The sequence below is a fragment of the Leptodactylus fuscus genome, chromosome 7 (assembly GCF_031893055.1).
Source record: "Leptodactylus fuscus isolate aLepFus1 chromosome 7, aLepFus1.hap2, whole genome shotgun sequence".
In the NCBI taxonomy this organism is placed as follows: Eukaryota; Metazoa; Chordata; class Amphibia; order Anura; family Leptodactylidae; genus Leptodactylus; species Leptodactylus fuscus.
The window spans coordinates 148,635,620-148,655,742 of NC_134271.1; the positions used below are offsets into that span (position 1 = coordinate 148,635,620).

Genomic DNA, 20,123 nt, shown 5'->3' on the forward strand with positions numbered 1-20,123 from the left:
CCCACTAATTAACCGATCAATTAGTGAGCACCGGCGAGGCTGTACACTAGGACTGGGGGCATCACATGACAAGGCGACAAAACTTTTGTCTTGCCAAAATCTGAAGAGGACAAGGCTGCAGTTCCCTACCCGGCTGTGACTAAGTGTACAGTATGAAGGTGCGCAGACAGACCTCCACTGCTCCGCGGCCGGGCCATCCGCACCACACATAAGCAGCGTCTTGAATAGGAATACATTTATTTACAATAAAAGACTTCTCATTATTTACAGCAAAATAAGGTATGTGAAGGTACAGAGTGGCGGGAGAAGGACGCAGAAGGATCCGTGGAGGCAAGAACAGAGGTCGACAGCGGCGATCAGGATTATACAGATCAGAGCACGGTGACGACATGCACGGAACGGAGAAGACAACTTCAAGCGTGGCGTGAGCAGGGTCACCGGCGGTGCGGACATCTGTACAGCAAGGGGAGATAGAACTACAAGGCTCTGTGAACGGCTCTTACTACCGCCATATTGGCAAATGTGCGCAGAGTGTCAGGAGCTAAACCAGCACAGTACCAGCTGCCCTGAGGGAAAACTCAACGTGCCGAAGGGCATTATCCCAGCTCTCAGAGGGTAACATAACGTCTTGTCTACTTTAAAAAAGTCCAACAGATAAACCAGCTCCTGTCGGGGCCTAAACTAAGGGACATCCCGATATTAGGACTATATATCACATGTATGACCAATAAAGGGGGAGAGGAGGGGGCTGCTAGTCTACACAGCTCTAGAATAGGCCATGGCTTTAGGACTGGTGAGGGTCTAACCTTCTGAAAATGAAATGGCCACAGCACTCGCCATACAGGGGGTGTGAAGGAGGCTGGGCAAGGAAAACCGGTGGAGGACTCGTGCCATTGAACACAAGCTCAGGATCACTGGGGTCCCAGAGGACCAGTACATCCCAGCAAGTGGCCATTACTTGATGGTATGAGCTCCGAGCTAACATCCCCCAAGTACTAAAGTTTTCCAGGACTTTTAATATGGCGGACCATCAGCCCCATCACTCAGGAGCGGCCAGGTCCACTTTGCAAGTAAATGGGACAGAGCATAAGAACATTAGCAGACAAGGCCACTAGAGAATGTATGGTGCAGTCTGGACCACTGACTCCGGCTATGCGGTTTCATAAGTCAGACCACCACTAATTGGGTACTGATCTAATTAATAAGTGTGGTGTTGTATAGGGATGTATTGAAGGTACTGTATACAAGATGATAGAATACTGTTTACCTACGCATAAGCTATGGTATCATTATCAGATTGGTCAGAGTATCAGGTCATGTGACATCACTATTGGTCACATGGCTTATTTGCAGCTCAGCCCCATTGAACTGGATAAAGCTGAGCTGCAATACCAAGTGTCCCCACTATGCAAAGTATGGCGCTGCAGCACAGGTATCTGACCCCCACCCATCTGATAGACCAGGATAGGTTATCAATACTTTAGTCCTAGCACAATGGGAAGGGGTGTTCTTTGTCACAACATAATGGAAAGATAATAGAATGAGCAAGGGGCAGATCAAAACCCAAAATGCTAGGAACAGTGAACGCGTGGAGGCAGAACGAGGATTAGACAAGTCCAGCTTTCCGAAATAGGGAGGGGGGGGGGATTAGATGGATCCCTTTTGCACCTCTTTACCTGCTCCTGCTTTAGAAAGTCTCCTTATGAAAACAACAGATGAGAGTGAGCACATGCCAAAATTATTGCTACAAGTCACTGGTGGGCAGGAACGCAAGCAACGCTCTACGGTGCCATCCAAAACGGCATCTGTTGTTTGGCCCGCGGCTGAGAGGCAGGGTACTGGTAGCCTACATTCCACCCTGGGGAAAAGGAGCCCGAATTTTTGTGCCCTCCGTGCTCCTCCTCCTCATCCGACGAGTCCCCGGCGTACGCTACTAAGCCAAAGGTCTTGTCCGTCTTCATCTTCTTGGTGGGAGTATCTGGAAAAAGAAGGAACAAACAGAACAAGGGGGCGGGGGGGGGGGGGGGATGGGGGATATAGAGAACGAGAAAACGACAAAATACCCGCATCCGTTAATGCATGAGAAATAAACACATTAGTCAGAAACCAGTTTGTAAGAGGATCCCCCAGCGGGCGGGCCAAGGCGTCAGGTCATCCACAACGAAGGCACGCGGTCCACGGTCATGGAAGAGAAGAGAAAATGGAGAAGAAAAAAAAAAAAAAAGAGAGACACAAAAAAATACAAAAATATACAGTTAGAGATGACACCAGACACACGGTAGCAAGCTGTCCCCCAGCCTCTGCATCAGTGTCTGACAGGGTGGAGGGGACAGTGTTATATACAGATTCCAGGGTGAACGCTCATCAGTATGAGCTGCTGGCAAAATGGCCGCCTACCAGACAGAGGAGCCGCACTCGCGACACTCACCATCTGTACCTTCAAGGCTCCGCATACTCCCCCGCTCCTCTGGGCTCTTCTGCGTTGACACTGGCAAACCTGGTGGGGGCATCAGTTGCCTGCAGGGGCATCAAACAAGACATAAGTGACGGAACAGCTCGGAAAACATCAAGGTCTGACTACACACGGCCGTGGTTCTCACCTGTCCCTCTCTCGCTCCTTGCTGCAGCCGGTGTCTGGTTTTGCGGCAAGAGGGTCGACCTTGTTCTGGCCCGGGAAGCCTGTACCTAAATTAGTCATATGAATGGGTCCATGCTATGAGCAGAAAGATACACATTGGCATTATTAGCAGTCCTACAGGTGCGCTGTCATCTCCTGCTCCTCATATATCTGCCTATGGGAGGGTGCGACTCAGATCCCACACTGTAGAGGAGAGCCACCCGAAAACTGCCTGCCCCAGGACAATAAATGAGTATGGGGATGACACAATAGAGGAGGCCCAATCCCAAATATCAGTGTCACCTGCAGTGATGGAACCAAAATATGAATGACCACCATGTACTATCACTAAGACTAAACTGAAGGGAAAAATAGGATTGGCCACAACTTCATGTCAGATTGCCAGGGGATTCAGAGGCGAGGCCCCAGGGATAAGCTTGTCATGCTGAGACACCCTCTGGGGGCGAGTGTACGGGGACGAACATGCTCAACGTCATGTAGGAGATGGAAGAACAGATGATATGGAGGTGGTAAAGCACCTGGTAGCCCAGCAGACCGGAGTCTTGTTCTTCAGGCAGTTCTTCTGTAAATCGCCTTTTCTGACCTTGAGCAGATAAACTGGGCGCTGGCTGAGGTGTGCTGGTGGGTTTAACAGGAACGGGAGGAACATACGGACTAGCCAAAGGAGCCTGATGGACAGGAAGACCAAGTTAGTATAGAACAGAGTACAATGTAGATGAATCTTAGTAGTGTATTGTCAGAACATAGAAAACTGACATATCCTGAGATACTGAGTTATATCCTGTATTATACTCCAGAGCTGCGCTCACTATTCTGCTGGTGCAGTCACTGTGTACATACATTACATTACTTATCCTGTATTATACTCCAGAGCTGCGCTCACTATTCTGCTGGTACAGTCACTGTGTACATACATTACATTACTTATCCTGTATTATACTCCAGAGCTGCGCTCACTATTCTGCTGGTACAGTCACTGTGTACATATGGACACTATGACGGCCTCCTATAAGAAGTCACCTTGTCTTATAGCCACTTACCGGAATGGCAGTCACTGGAGGTTGCACTTGCGGGATTGGATAACGTGTTGGGACAGGGGGTATGGGTGCAGGCATGGTGGGCATGACGGCAGGTACTGGAGGCACAGGGTTAGTTAATGGTGTAGGAACTACATATGGCACTTGTACTGGTTGCTGAGGCGGTATGGGCGACACCACAGGAAACCCAGTCTGGTAGCCATTTGTTGCATAGTATGACGGCTGCTGGATGGGTATAGGGGTTATAGGTGGAGGTTGGGCGTACCCTGAAAAAAATCATAAGAATAAGATGCATATTACATGAAGATCATAACATGGGCACCAAGCACAGCGCCATACATCGTACAGTGGCTGTGCCTGGTTACTGCAGCTCAGCCCTATTCATGAGAAAGGGACTGAGCTACAGAACGGCCATGTGATTGCCTGTAAGAGGGACTGGAGCTCATTGTGGATCTGGACAACCCCTTCGATTTTGGTAAACAAATCTTGATGTAAAATTCTCATCTAAAATGATGGACATCAAATTTGGCGTGAACCGAACCCCCCTGAGAGAATCACTTGTACTAAAACGTGCAAACTGGAACCAGATTTTGCTGCCTTTATGGCAAAATATTTCCCCCGCAGTGTATTAGAAAGTCACAGGAGTTTCCCCCCACCGTACTGTGTAGCCTGCAGATTTCCTGAGACGTTAGTCGCCTATTTATAGCAAAGTGTGGAACATGGCAGTGTCTGCCAAGATAATATATCACGTCTTACTCCCCCCCCCCCCCCATGTCGGGATTCCTTAAGCTAGGGTTACCAAGGAAAGGACGACATACCGGGCAGAGGAGCGGCCGTGCTGATCTGATTGACAAACCTCGAATATTCTGCATGGACCTGAGGGACAGAAGAGAGAAATATCATGTGCGTTATATATATAGGTGCACCCACATAGCAAGGGGGCGGCAGATTGACTGCAGGGGTCTGCACATGGCCCATAGGCTTGTTGCCAATGGATAGAAACCTTCATACAATGAAGAGGTGTGCTAGTCATGTGATTACTGAGGAGAGAATAGGTTACGGCCAATTCAAGGCTCCACTCAGGGAACAGCGAGGATCGGATACATAGTGTATACACCTGAGGTAATGGATAGTATACGGATGGATGTAGAATGGCGCAGTCAGCCATTACTCTGTCTGGTAGCATGGCTGCTCTCTGACCACACGTTTCCTATAGGAGGGCAGTATCAGCAGGGACTCACTCCATAGCCTCTGCTTTCTTCACCCTCCTGTCTCGGACCTCGCCGCTGGGGTGGAGGACACTTACCGTCTGCAGGAGATTCTCGCACAGCTTCTTGGCCGCTGCCAGGCCTTCAGGCTTTGGATGGCTGAGGAGAGAGAATAAAGATGCTCAGACCTTGATACTACCTGTACAGGTGACAGCCCGTACCCCTCTGCCCGGGACGCACCTGATATAGATGTACATGGGCTCGAAGGCTTCCCGTCCGGACGCAGGCTCAATGCACCCTGAACCTTTCCCTCGGAGGAACACTTTGGCTCCGGTTTCGAGTTGGATGTGCTGAAGGTAAGAACAGCCCGGCCCCTCCACCTTCTCCTTCACATTGAAGGTGGCCACGGCGTGCTCCAAGCCCACAAACAGCTTGTCCTGGACGTAATGCAGCTGCAATGGGAAAAAAACGGAGCTCTTAATGCTACCAGAACTAAGGGGTTAAAAGGAGTTATTCAGGACGATGACAATGAGATCCACCTTCTCTTCTTCTTCAATCGAATGGGGTTGAGCTGCAATACCAAGCACAGCCACATCACAACCTATGGTGCTGCGCTGGGTAAGTAGTGGAGAGGCTACAGTGAGTGGTCAGTATCATAGCCCCATGTCCATATGTAGTAGTACCACACCCCACTAAAGTCATAAGCTTAAATCCCCGCCGGTGCCTTCAGGCCGCTCGTGTAAACCCTGCCCAATGCCCAAAGTGAAAGAGCAGCACTTTCCAGGATTAGGCCCGCCCACAGGACACTTGCCAGGATTAGGCCCGCCCACAGGACACTTGCCACTAATCTAGCGTAGCAAATTAAGGCTGATTTTCTCAGAAATTTAAAAAAAAAAAAAAAAAAACTACCAAGAACTGGAGTCATTTAGGGGGCGATATACACCCTAGTTGTACAATATACATACCCCAGACTGGAAAGGCGGCTTGGGAGGCGCCACAGGGGGCACTGGTGTCATGGGGGCTGGCTGGTGATACACAGTCACAGTGGCACCATTGAAGGTTGGGCTAGAGCCTGAGGCTGCTTTGACGACTCCATTGGTGATGATTTCCTTGATTCTATTCACGGCTCCTGAGAACATAAAGAACGTGAAACATTAGGTAAATTGTATATAGACGATTGTATGTATGGTAGAGAGAGAGAGAGAGAGAGAGCGCTAACACCAGCGCCCCCCCTAAGCACAGTCTTCATTTATACTGATACAATATTCTACTTACGGTCCACAAGCTCCCTGGTCTGGCCCTGGACATGGAGATAGAGCGGCCGATCTCTACCAGGGAGAAAAGAAAAGAGGGTGAAATGAGGAAAATAGCACCTGGCACTGTATAAGGGACTGGGTGCAGGAGGAGGCAGGGGCTTAAAGGGGTTGTCCCATCTCAAGGATCCTATCTATACTGGTAGCTTATGGAAATTGAAGGCTTTTCCTAATTATATTGCTTTAGACATTCTGCTTTGTTTGCCTGCTATGTGACCTTATTCCTCCCATTGTTTACACTGTTTTGCTATAACCATGGACCTGGGAGATAGGACAAGTGACGTCACTCACTCAGTGCTGGCAGGGCAATCCGTTCAGATAATTGCAGTTTGCAGATAAAAGGCGAGTCTGTTATATCTCTATGTAAACACACAGATAACACTGAGCCCTTTCTGTACAAGAATGTGCATATTATCTGATCTGCAGAAGTGTTGTGTGTCCGTTCAGAAGGGGGGGGGGGGGGAGAGAAATACAGAACGTTCTCTGGGTCTTACATACTGATGACCTATCTCCAGGTTATCAATATGCAATGGTGGGGGTCTGACACTCAGGACCCCTGACAAGCCTGTGTGCTGCTTAAGATCCTATTCAAGCGATTGGGGCTGAGCTGCAATGCCAGTGAAGAGGCCACACACCTCACCCAAGTGCTTGGTCCCCTACAACCAGCCAATCGTGGGTGCCCGGGTGTCAGACCCCCACCGATCACATATAGACCTCATAATAAACACCATTCTGATCATACATACCCAGGCCCCACTTTGGCTTTTTCCTCCGGTGTCATGTATCGCCCCCGTGTGGACACAGCAGCCCCGCTCAGTCGGCTGATCTGCAGGAACAACATATTGGCGGCGCTCATCACAAGTTCTTATCACCACTCCGAGGTTAGACACTGAAAATGTTACCCACCTCGTCCTGCGTCTGCCCTCTGGTCAGCAGGTTCCGGCAGGTCAGCGGCACGTCGTTGATCTCCACTTCAGCCACCACAAGGTCGTCCTTGCTTTTGGTTGCAGTCTGTGGTTTACTGGCTACCGGGACCTGGAAATGGGATCAAAGGGTTAAGACTACCCCATCTATTATCACAGGGACCAGCAACGAAGGGTTAGAAATTAGAAGTATCTTCTGTTATTTCTGCCCACTGAAGAGTCATTCATGAATGTGCCATGGAGGAACGTAATAAAAAGTGGGGGTTGGTAAGCGAGTTTCCATTTACCCCACCCCTCATGTTTTCTGGTATTCTATAAACCCCCTCTAGCGAACCCCATTTCACAGTACAGTTTCCGCATGCAGATGGCTGCCCTCACCTTGTCCGGGGTATTCTGGGCAGGTTTAATCTTCCCCTTTGCCATCAGCATGGCATTGATCTTAGCAGCCACAGCTGCAGCTGCATCCAGAGCCCCGGAGGGGGCGCTGACCGTCTCATTGGTGCTGGTCGGCTTCTCTTCTGTAGGGGGCACATACATGGTTGTGCCTATGGGTGGTATCACCGGCACTACCCCAGGGAGGAGCAGGGTGGTGGCTGCGGGGCCGGGCTGGTCCCATTTGCTTCTCCGTCTGAAAAAGGAACAATTTCTCTAAATGAGTTTATCACAGGAGGTCACAGACCCCGCCCCAATCCAGAAGCCACTATATAGAGGAATATAGACCCCGCCCCATTCCAGAAGCCACTATATAGAGGAATATAGACCCCTCCCCATTCCTGAAGCCTCTATATAGAGGAATATAGACCCCTCCCCATTCCAGAAGCCACTATATAGAGGAATATAGACCCCGCCCCATTCCAGAAGCCTCTAACGCAGACCTATCTGAAAATAAATCTCTCCAAGACTGAGCTACTACTGTTTCCACCATCTAATAGATCTGTCCCTGATATATCCATTGCAGTCTCAGGCCTTACTATAACTCCTAGACAGCAGGCCCGCTGCCTCAGGGTCATGTTTGACGCAGACCTTTCTTTCACCCCTGATATTGAATCACTCGCACGTTCATGCCACCTCCACCTCAAAAACATCTCCAGAATACGCCCTTTCCTTACCAGAGAAACACTAAAGACACTTATTGTCTCTCTGATTCATTCTCGCTTTGACTACTGTAACTCCTAAGGGAGCGTTCACACTTCCATCGGTGTCCAACGGCTAGTGTCCCTACATATCGGGTTTTGCTGTCCGCTTGAAAAGTCTGACATCTTTGGAAACGGACAGTAAAAGAACGCACCAGATGTCCATTTAAATCAATGCAAAATGTCACGGACACAGCTAGTGTCCGCTGCTAATGTCCGTGCAAGATTTTGAACAGACATTAGCAGCGGACACTGAGGGTAGTGTAAACGCTCCCTAACTAATCGGTCTTCCCCTCACTAAACTCTCCCCTCTACAATCTATTCTGAATGCAGCGGCCAGGCTCATCTATCAGGCTAGACGCTACAGCGATGCCTCCGGTCTGTGCCAGTCACTACATTGGCTGCCTATTCATTATAGAATAAAATATAAAGTTATCCCCCTCCCCCACAAGGCTCTCCATAATGCCGCACCTCCCTACATTTCTTCCCTCATCTCTGTCTACCGCCCAACCCGTGTTCTCCGCTCACTCAATGACCTAACACTTACATCCTCTATTATCAGAACCTCCCACGCTCGTATACAAGACTTCTCCCGAGCTGCACCACTTCTCTGGAATGCTCTACCCCGGACAATCAGATTAACTTCCAACTTCTACAGTTTCAAACGCAAACTAAAGACGCATCTTATCAGACAGGCCTATCACAATGTCTAACGTAAACCCTTAACCCTCCTCTGTCCCCGCTCCCACATTATCCCACATGATATGATGTCATCTCAGGATAACTTTATAAGTCCAAGCTCCATCCACATGTTACAGGACACGACTGGTGACGGCTCATAAAGTCTTATGTTTGTGTAATGACAGTCACCTCTATTACAAAAGTGTCTGACCCCCTGTATAAGCAATGCCGCCCCTGCTACCTCTTGTGTCACCCCCTCTACCTCATAGATTGTAAGCTCTTGTGAGCAGGGCCCTCAGTCCCATTGTGTGAAATGACTCTCTCTTTGTAATGTATCTTTCTGTCTGTACTTGAACCCTACAAATTGTACAGCGCTGCGGAATATATTGGGGCTATAGAAATAAAATGTATTATTATTATATTGAAGAATATAGACCCCACCCCTTCTGAGAAGCCTCTATATAGAGGAATATAGACCCCGCCCCATTCCAGAAGCCACTATATAGAGGAATATAGACCCCTCCCCATCCCAGAAGCCACTATATAGAGGAATATAGACCCCTCCCCATCCCAGAAGCCACTATATAGAGGAATATAGACCCCTCCCCATCCCAGAAGCCACTATATAGAGGAATATAGACCCCTCCCCATTCCAGAAGCCACTATATAGAGGAATATAGACCCCTCCCCATTCCAGAAGCCTCTATATAGAGGAATATAGACCCCTCCCCATTCCAGAAGCCTCTATATAGAGGAATATAGACCCCATTCCAGAAGACACTATATAGAGGAATATAGACCCCTCCCCATTCCAGAAGCCACTATATAGAGGAATATAGACCCCTCCCCATCCCAGAAGCCACTATATAGAGGAATATAGACCCCTCCCCATTCCAGAAGCCTCTATATAGAGGAATATAGACCCCTCCCCATTCCAGAAGACACTATATAGAGGAATATAGATCCTGCCCCATTCCAGAAGGCATCATGTATAGTACAGGCTCCGCACCCTCACAGAAGCCACTATATACAAGATCATAGACCGTACCACTTCCCAGAAGACAAACCTCACCCCTTCTGTGACCCCCAAATACTGTATATGCCGATTACAGGATTAGACGCTATTCAAGGGGTAACACCCAGGACCCCACAGATCAGCTGTACTGAGACAGTGCAGATCCTGGTAATGGTCCATGTTTTTCTCTTTTTGTACATATATGGTAAGTTTCTTTCTTCTCCGTTATTTTTTTGTTTTTGCCTTGGCACCAGCACTCCACCCATTTTGCCCAGGTATTTTAATTAGCAGGAGACTGCAAAAAGTGACCCACTTACTGGCTCTGAGTCCTCTGACTGGGGCAATATGGTAAAGTGAATTCTTGAGATCTGTTCACATGGTGCGGGGCTGCGTGGTGTCTGCTACTCCTGTGGCGCTGTGCCCGTGGGGCGGCACAGCCCAGAGCCTGGGGGCTTGGTCTGGAGGCAGGGGTGTTGCCGGACCACTGGGTCACTCGCCCTGCAGGCGCTGTGTTGCAATTGTGGCAGTCGCTGTGCCGCAACCAGTACAGTAGTGACCCACTATAAAGAGGTCGCAGTGAAGTGGCTAGTGGGCTTATGCACATTGATCAATATGTATACTAAGAACCTCATGAAGCACTAGATCAATGTATAAGGTTGGGATGTGCGGGTCATGTCTTTTAGAGCTGAGCGAGTACTGTTCGCATAGAAATGAATGGACGTAGCCGGCACGCGGAGGGTTAAGCGGCCGGCCACCGTCAAAGCGGAAGTACCAGGTGCATCCATTCATTTCTATGGAGCGTGCTGTTCGGATCGGTTGATCTGAACAGTACTCGCTCATCTCTAATGTCTCTTTTTGTACATAGCAGATCCTGGTAATGGTTACACACTGTACAAACCGTAGTGGCAGGTACACAAGTGCTTCAGGACCAAAGTCCACCGCTATAGTGTGCACAGCGAGTGAGCAATGTAAAGATTACCAGGAGCCGCGTTGTCTTGGTACAGCTGATCTGTGGGGGTCCCAGACCTGATATTAATGGCCTATCCTTAGGATAGAATGATGCCTGAGCTGGATGATGAAATTATAATAGGCTGGGTGGAGAGTATATAGGAGGGGGTAATAGCAGGGTCCAGATGGTACTACCAGATGGAGGGGCGGGGGTTGGGCCAGGTACAGATTAAAGTTACTGATGATACTAAAATGGGATACGTCAGAGCAGACAGAAACATGGAGTATACGGTATTAGTGGCGTGTCAATGTGACATAGTTATAGCGGGTGCAGAGGTAACAATCCCTACCAGGCCTCTCTATGACACGACAGTAATATAGACTAGAGATGAGCGAGTATATTCGATGAAATACCTCCGCCGCATAGCTCCCGCTGCAAAAACACTTCCGGGGCATCAAATTTTTACCGCCCCTCCCACCTTCCCTGACGTCTGGAGCTATGCGGCCGAGGAAATCGATAGAGTATATCATCTCTAATACAGATTTCGCATGGGGACACCGCTGACCAGCTCTTTGAAGAGTCTGCGGCACCTGTGCGAGGGCTGTGACCCCTTCACTCTTTATATTGAAAACACCGTCGTCCTATGGGAGCCTCGTCCCACAGAAGCGAATGGAATAAAAGTGCAATTATATTGCATGGGTAAGTGGTCAATCCCTTTACTATATGAGACTAGTAGTCAGCAGTGGCTAGTAAGATTACTAGGGGGCATTTGCTGCGGTAATAGTTTTAGTTGCCTTCGCCCTCTTGCCCTATGATTGGCATTAACCATGTCCACGTGACATCAGATTCATCAGTCATGTGACCTGTGTGCAACTCAGTCCCATTCAAGTGAATGAAACTGACCTGCAATACCAAGTACGGCCACTATACATTGAAGGGCGCTGTGCTCGGCCGCTAAAACACTTGTCTCCTAAGGGGGGTAATAAAGTTTTTCTATTTTGAATCCTCACTCCGCTCATGGCCGCCACAGCACCCACTACCCTGTACCCCACCACACCTTAGTCACACCACTACCCCCTCTGCAGTCTCCCATTTCCTGGTCGGCCTCACCCGGTGCCCCCAGGCTTCACACCGGCCCAACCTGCCCGGCTACAGGGTAACACCTTCCCTAGCCTCGCTGGTTACCCGCACACACCCCACCGCCCCAAATACCATCCCCTACAAGCCCGGAGTCACGGCTCACCCGCCGGTCTGAGCGCTCATCGCTGACATGGCGACCGCACAACTCTCCGCCTTCTCGTCGTCCTCCTGCTACGTCACCACGCACTTACGTCTGATACTAGACCACGCCCACTAGCGAGTTTCCCCAGCCGCCGGTGTAGTGAAGCCACGCCCAGTCTGGCAGACGCTTAGTAACCAATCAGAACACAGCTGCCATGTTGTACGCTGCGCTGGTGGAATGTAAGGTGGATTCTGATTGGCTGTGGCTGTGATACGCTGTGTCCTTACTGCCCTGTATATATTATAGCGCCCTGTACTCAGCCTTAACCCCTTGTTGCCTTCCAATACACAGAACTTTTTTATTTTGCAGGTTAAACTGTACTTTGCAATGGCGCCATTGAATAATCTTCCCTATGATGTACGGGATGCTGGAAAAGACATCAGAATGGGGTAAAATTGGACAAAAACTTTACCAAATTTATATATTTTTTTTTAGGTTTTAAGCCCTTAAAAGACGCAAAACTTTGAATAAAATAATATCTCGGAGTCGCCATGTTCTGACTTTATTATATTTCCATGTAGGCAGGGACTACCAGCAAAACAAGATGGCGGAGCTGCAGGAGCGGACTGCACTGGTAGACACCGGAGCGCCGGGGACAAGTGAGTGATATTTTTTTTAACCGTCCTTGGCCTAATATATAAAAAAAAAATTATCCTGGACGTTTATTTTTAGACCCCTCCCCTAGTGGTCCTCGGGGGCTGGTCCCTAATACAATACACAGCAATGCTAATACAATGCAACGTATTGTAAAATATCTAGCGCACCCTATAATAGAAGTCATGTCATGACAAGCCCAGGAACCATTAATAGGCCAACGGCTGTAATGGTAACAGATTGCTGCCCCTGGATCTCATTCTGAGGGGCGACGATACTCCCCAATATGGCGACGCCGGAAAAACGAGGTCTCAAAAAGATTAATGCTGGCCGACGGTGCCCTAGGAGACCTGGCAGCCGCCATATTTAAATGGATTCAATCAATAAAATAGCTTTTTTTAATTTCTAACACGTCGGAACAGCCTTAAGAAAAGCTATTCTTCTCCTATCTTTAGATGCCTTCTCCGCGCCGCCGTTCCGTAGATATCCCGGTTTTCATCGGTATGCAAATGAGTTTTCTTGCAGCACTGGGGGCGGTCCCCAGCGCTCAAACAGCACTGGGGATGTCCCCAGTGCTATGAAAAAACTCTCTTCTTCTTCTGGTACGCCCTCTCCGCAATGTGTTCTTCGAATGGCTTCTTCTGGCTTTAAATGGGACGCATGCGCAGCCGGCTCTGCCATGCCTGCGGCCATTTTCTTGTGGCCGCTTACACAGTACACGGCCGCACGCATGCGCAGTCGTCCGATGGCAGAGCCAACTGCGCATGCGTCCCATTCAGAGCCACAAGAAGCCTTCTGAAGAATGTGTCGCGGAGAAGGTGTTCCAGAGGAAGAATAGGCTGGAGAGTTTTTTCGTAGCACTGGTGACCGCCCCCAGTGCTGCAAGAGAACTCATTTGCATACAGATGAAAACCTGGATTTCTACGGAACGGCGGTGCAGAGAAGACATCTAAAGGTAGGTATAGAATAGCCTTTCTTAAGGCTATTCCTACGTGTTAGTGATAAAAAAAAAAATTAGTTTTAATGATAGGATCCCTTTAAAGACCCGACATTCACCGTAACAGTACAAATCTTATTTGTGCCAAAAAATTGTGACTTTTCCATGTTTGAGCTATACTTCTGGGAAAAGAGGGCGTCAAAGTGTGTGTTGTAAATGATGCAGGGAATCTCAGCTATGGCGTGGCAAACATTTCCCTCCACTTGCACCCTCCACCCTCAGTGGGGTCATTCATAAATCTCCCCCAATGATGGGGCCGTGTACAAGCCGTGAAAAAAATAGGTAGCCCATGGCCATGAAACCCTGTCATGTGACTAACCTCTTGATGCCATGACCCAAACACAACCATCTATAAGTGTTACACACTACACTCTCTTGTCCGTCCCCGATATTTAGTGTAAAGTCTATTGACCACTTTTCTGGCAGGATCCGTTACCCACTAAATGTCCTTTCAGCAAATATCTAGGATGGACATGGGATTACACTCATTCATTTGTTATTGGCCTCAGTGGACACATGTGCCGGGGACTTCCACCAAGACGCTGCAGGACCGGACAGTGGCCTGGACCACCGAGTACACGTGAGTTACATTTTATTTTTCACCTTCCCCAGTCTCTTGCAACAATACTAAAATATCCAGAACAACCCCTTCAAGGCCGGGGCCACACGTAGGGTAAACGCAGCGCAATCACTGCATTCTGGCTAATCCTGTCCACTCATTGCAGAAAGATATCCGCAGCGGACATGCCGCCACGTTCCGTTTTTGTAAATCTCATGTCAATTATACGTACGATAATACTGGCGGTTTCCCTATAGGTGTAATTGAAGCAGAAAGTCTGCAGAGGAAAACTGTGCAGACTTTCTGTGAGAATCGCTGCGGGAATCACCAAGGTTTTTCCCACAGCACTTTTTGGCTGCAGCTCGGTATGTGGGGCCTTGGCCTGAAAGCAGATTTTTGTTCCTTCTGGTTCTGGTGATTTTATGAGGCGTTTTATGTAAGCTCTTACCGTATATATTCGAGTATAAGCCGAGTTGTTCAGTCCAGCTTTTGTGCTGAAAAAGCCCCCCTCGGCTTATACTCGAGTCAGCAAAAAAAAAATTTAAAATTTTTTTTAGGAGAGGGAGGGAGGTCTATGACCAGCCGCGATATCAATCTATAGAATCTCCCATAAAATAAGGGGGGGGGGGGAAGAAGCTTTAAAAAATTTTTTTAAAAAAAAGTTGTAAATCCCTCCTTTCCCTAGAATACATATAAAAGTAGAAAATGACTGTGAAACACATACACATTAGGTATCCCTGTGTCTGACAGTGCCTGGTCTACTGAATATAGGGTATATGCAGTGCTCCTGTTCCGTCAGGAAGGGGTTAATAGGAGCACTGCAGATCCCCTATAGTCAGCCAGGCTGAACTCCAAGTGGGGGGAAAAAAACCCAGTCCTCAAGCTCAGGGAAGGGGCCGACAGACAACCAAAGTACCCCCTCCCCTTCCCCAGCATCTACTGCACCTAAAAACTCCCACCATTTTAATTTTAGAAATTTTCCAGTAGCTGCTGCATTTCCCCCCCTCGGCTTATACTTGAGTCAATAAGTTTTCCCAGTTTTTTGTGGAAAAATTAGGGGCCTCGGCTTATATTCGGGTCGGCTTATACTTGAGTATATACGGTATTTTTGGGAGGTGAAGTGTAACTTTTTTACTTGGTTCAGGTGTTTAGCCGCCAATAACAATATTTGTGTATTTTTTTAATATAGAAATTTGAACAAAATTGCACGAAGGCGCCCGTGTATATACGGTACTGAGTGACATTTCGACAATGTGCTAGGTGTTTATTTTTATAAAATATATAGGCGTGGGGGTTCGTCTGATTTATTTTTTTTGTTAATGTTACATATTTATTACATATTTGTTACATATTTATTTGTAGATGACAAAAATTTTGAAAATTGTTCAGGCCACCAGATGTGCAAAATGACTACCTGGCGGTGATAGGGTTAAACAATATAACAATTAGAGATGAGCGAGTAGTATTCAATCGAATACCTCGCTGCCATAGGAATGCGTGTAAGCGGCCGAACACCGAGGGGTTAAGCACAGTGAATCTTCGATGCACTTAACCCGTTAGTGTTCGGCCGCTTACACGCATTCCTGTGGCGGCGAGGTATTCAATCGAATACTACTCGCTCATCTCTAGTAACAATGCAAACAAAAATGGGGCTGAGCTGCAATACAGAGCACAGACTCTCGCAAACATTTGATTGGTGGGGGTGGATTGCCGGATCCCCGCTGATCTGATATTGAGCACCTGTCCTAAGAGACGGCCATCGCCTCGGAAAAGCCAAGACCAAAACTGGCTTGGACGTTAAGGGGTTAAAATCCAGTTACTTTGCTGAGCCGATTCCTTTCCCAATAACCTGCAGTGACGTCTGTCTGCCTCAGGGTGGCGCTAGCGCTCAATAGAGGCCGTAAATCACGTTTTGTCCATTGATCGATGGCGTCTAACTCAGTCACTGTGTGATCAGGGATCGAAGCAATGCTAGACTACATGCGCCTCCCGTCACGTGTCACCCTGAGACTCCTTCGCTAACATTAATAAATGGAGTCACATTGCGACCCCCGAGGGTGACGTAACTACAATTTCTAGCATTGGAGTAGATTTATTAAGATGTCTAACATCAAAACGGTCTTAGTTATCCATAACAACCAATCACAGAGCGGCTTTCATTCCTCAGGAGCAGCATACCTGATGAAACCTGCGCTGTGATTGGTTGTTTTTTTAGATAGTTTAATAAATCTGACCCAAAAAGATCAAACACTTCTCGAATTTTTTTGTAGCTAGAAGTCGCAGTCGTGGCCCCCTCGGGGTCAGTGTGCGAGTCTATTCACTGATAGGAAGGAGTCGTATTGTAACCTGGCGATCTTTGGTGACGCCTAAGCCTTAAAGGGGTCACACAATTAGGAGTTTTACTCTTAGGGATCGGCCCAATGTTATTAGTCATGGTGACGTATGGGCTTAAAGGGATTGTCCCGTTATGGAAACTTGCCCCTATCCACAGGACAGGGGATAAGTGTCCGGACACTGGGGGTCCGATGGCCGGTTACCCCAATGATCAGGAAGATGGAGGACTGGACGTCCCCCTGAGGCCTTCTTGTGAATACGCTTGTGTGACTGGCCCTCTATTCATTTCTATGGGACTGCGGGCACTTGCGGAGATTACAGTCCCATAAAACTGAATGGCGGGCCGGTCACACAAGGGCATTCCCAAGGAGGCCTCAGGGGGACTTTCAGTCCTCCTAAACACTGAGGTAACCGGCCATCGGACCCCCAGTGTCCGGACACTTATCCCCTGTCCCGTGGATAGGGGTAAGTTTCCATAATGGGACAACCCCTTTAAGCCCATACGTCACCATCACTAATAACATTGAGAGTGAAACTCCTCATTGTGTGACCTCCATTGTGCGCCTTGTTCTTACCATGACGTTGGTGGTGATAATCTTACTATATTATATCTTGGGGGGGGGGGTACAAATTATGGAGGAAGGGGCTGAGGTCATTAGAGGTTACCATGGGGGGGAAGGGGATTTTCAATGGCTCCATAGAATGACGATAAATCCAGTGAGGCATGAGGCCCACCCCACCTCACTACTATCTGGAGATCCTGGAGAGGACATGGCAGCCTAGTTTCCTTTTGTAGCTCCTTGAATCCAATGCCCGGCGTCTCCTCGGAGCTGGAAGAGGCCCCATAGAAATGAATGAATGGACTCTGTTTTCCCACACTGCCTCACAAAAGCCCCCCGTCCATCAGAGCCCCCGGTACAGGGTGACAGGCGGGAGCTACTCTGCTTCATAACCCGGCACAATGGGCAAGGGAAAGGATAAGGGGGGCGCCACATCCATTTCCAAGAAGCCTGGGTGTGTTTCCTGGGCACCGGATGCCATGAGGGGAGACGTCTTATAGGTCATCCTGACGAATCCAACATCCGCCCCAAGATCCAAATTAACTATTTAAAATCTTATTCAGATGTTCTGTATCTATATCTGGGAAAGCTGGGTGACAAGATGGCGACAATTACTGCTACCGCAAAGGGTCTCACTCAGCTTTCCAAGGCATATCTAACATGAGGAGCAACGGAATTTGTAATTGCTTACTAGATTGGAGTCCAGGAAAGCTGGGTGACCACCCCTAGGTGACGGCCATAGTGTTTGTCACCCAGCTTTCCTAGAGAGAGAGATAAAAGTGGTGGAGCTTGATGGAGGAGCAGCTGGGGAAGATTGGTGGCTGTATTGCTTTTTACCCAACTTTTCCAGACTCCTTAAAGGTCTGGTATTCTACATTGCCGAGGTTGGAGGGGGATCTTGTATATATGTATATTATAGTATATACAGTAACATTCCTTTAATTCAGCTTTCATGGGGACCAATAGGCGGCGATTTCTTGTGTATATACATACACTAGCTTTTACCCGCGACTTCGTCTGCGGTGAGTTGAGTATTGGGCGGACACAGACGTGTGAAACTGTAAAAGTGCTTTAAAAAGTTTGGTGGGCTAGCAAATGTGATTTGATGTGTTATATTGTGTATGTTGTGATACAGACAATGTGATGTGTTATACAGCCTGTGTACAGGAGTATATATGTATCAGGCACTGTATATAGCAGTGATAGGAGATACATATAATATATAGTATATACAGCCTGTGTACAGGAGTATATATGTATCAGGCACTGTATATAGCAGTGATAGGAGATACATATAATATATAGTATATACAGCCTGTGTACAGGGGTATATATGTATCAGGAACTGTATATAGCAGTGATAGGAGATACATGTAATTATATAGTATATACAGCCTGTGTACAGGAGTATATATGTATCAGGCACTGTATATAGCAGTGATAGGAGATACATGTAATTATATAGTATATACAGCCTGTGTACAGGAGTATATATGTATCAGGCACTGTATATAGCAGTGATAGGAGATACATGTAATATATAGTATATACAGTTTGTGTACAGGAGTATATATGTATCAGGCACTGTATATAGCAGTGATAGGAGATACTTATAATATATAGTATATACAGCCTGTGTACAGGAGTATATGTATCAGGCACTGTATATAGCAGTGATAGGAGATACATGTAATTATATAGTATATACAGCCTGTGTACAGGAGTATATATGTATCAGGCACTGTATATAGCAGTGATAGGAGATACATGTAATTATATAGTATATACAGCCTGTGTACAGGAGTATATATGTATCAGGCACTGTATATAGCAGTGATAGGAGATACATGTAATTATATAGTATATACAGCCTGTGTACAGGAGTATATATGTATCAGGCACTGTATATAGCAGTGATAGGAGATACATGTAATATATAGTATATACAGTTTGTGTACAGGAGTATATATGTATCAGGCACTGTATATAGCAGTGATAGGAGATACTTATAATATATAGTATATACAGCCTGTGTACAGGAGTATATATGTATCAGGCACTGTATATAGCAGTGATAGGAGATACATATAATATATAGTATATACAGCCTGTGTACAGGGGTATATATGTATCAGGCACTGTATATAGCAGTGATAGGAGATACATGTAATATATAGTATATACAGTTTGTGTACAGGAGTATATATGTATCAGGCACTGTATATAGCAGTGATAGGAGATACATATAATATATAGTATATACAGCCTGTGTACAGGAGTATATATGTATCAGGCACTGTATATAGCAGTGATAGGAGATACATGTAATATATAGTATATACAGCCTGTGTACAGGAGTATATATGTATCAGGCACTGTATATAGCAGTGATAGGAGATGCATGTAATTATATAGTATATACAGCCTGTGTACAGGAGTATATATGTATCAGGCACTGTATATAGCAGTGATAGGTAATACATGTAATTATATAGTATATACAGCCTGTGTACAGGAGTATATATGTATCAGGTACTGTATATAGCAGTGATAGGAGATACATGTAATATATAGTATATACAGCCTGTGTATAGGAGTATATATGTATCAGGCACGGTATATAGCAGTGATAGGTAATACATGTAATATATAGTATATACAGCCTGTGTACAGGAGTATATATGTATCAGGCACTGTATATAGCAGTGATAGGAGATACATGTAATATATAGTATATACAGCCTGTGTACAGGAGTATATATGTATCAGGTACTGTATATAGCAGTGATAGGAGATACATGTAATTATATAGTATATACAGCCTGTGTACAGGAGTATATATGTATCAGGTACTGTATATAGAAGTGATAGGAGATACATGTAATTACAATGTGATGTGT

At 47.0% G+C, this 20,123-nt stretch overlaps 1 protein-coding gene and 1 non-coding gene across 4 annotated transcripts; both read right to left on the reverse strand.

Annotated features, from left to right (window-relative positions):
- Window positions 1-220: 220 nt before the first annotated feature.
- Window positions 221-12,250, reverse strand: KHDC4 (KH domain containing 4, pre-mRNA splicing factor). Of its 3 annotated transcripts, none has more exons than XM_075283249.1 (14): window positions 12,141-12,250; window positions 7,498-7,747; window positions 7,103-7,231; window positions 6,943-7,022; window positions 6,159-6,211; window positions 5,849-6,012; window positions 5,124-5,335; window positions 4,982-5,042; window positions 4,494-4,551; window positions 3,679-3,941; window positions 3,157-3,306; window positions 2,601-2,713; window positions 2,429-2,517; window positions 221-1,978 (listed from the first exon to the last, which is right to left on the reverse strand). In XM_075283249.1, exons 1-14 carry the CDS (start codon window positions 12,167-12,169, stop codon window positions 1,782-1,784), a joined length of 1,848 nt encoding a protein of 615 aa, XP_075139350.1. In that variant the 5' UTR covers window positions 12,170-12,250; the 3' UTR covers window positions 221-1,781. The 3 variants fall into 3 exon arrangements, 2 of the variants coding, with proteins under 2 accessions (XP_075139350.1, XP_075139351.1); XR_012717267.1 differs by having other exon boundaries at window positions 1,933-1,978; window positions 2,601-2,685; XM_075283250.1 differs by lacking the exon at window positions 221-1,978 and having other exon boundaries at window positions 2,391-2,517; window positions 2,601-2,685.
- On the reverse strand, window positions 4,818-4,947 carry LOC142214706 (small Cajal body-specific RNA 4). The gene has a single exon (XR_012717286.1).
- Window positions 12,251-20,123: the final 7,873 nt, after the last annotated feature.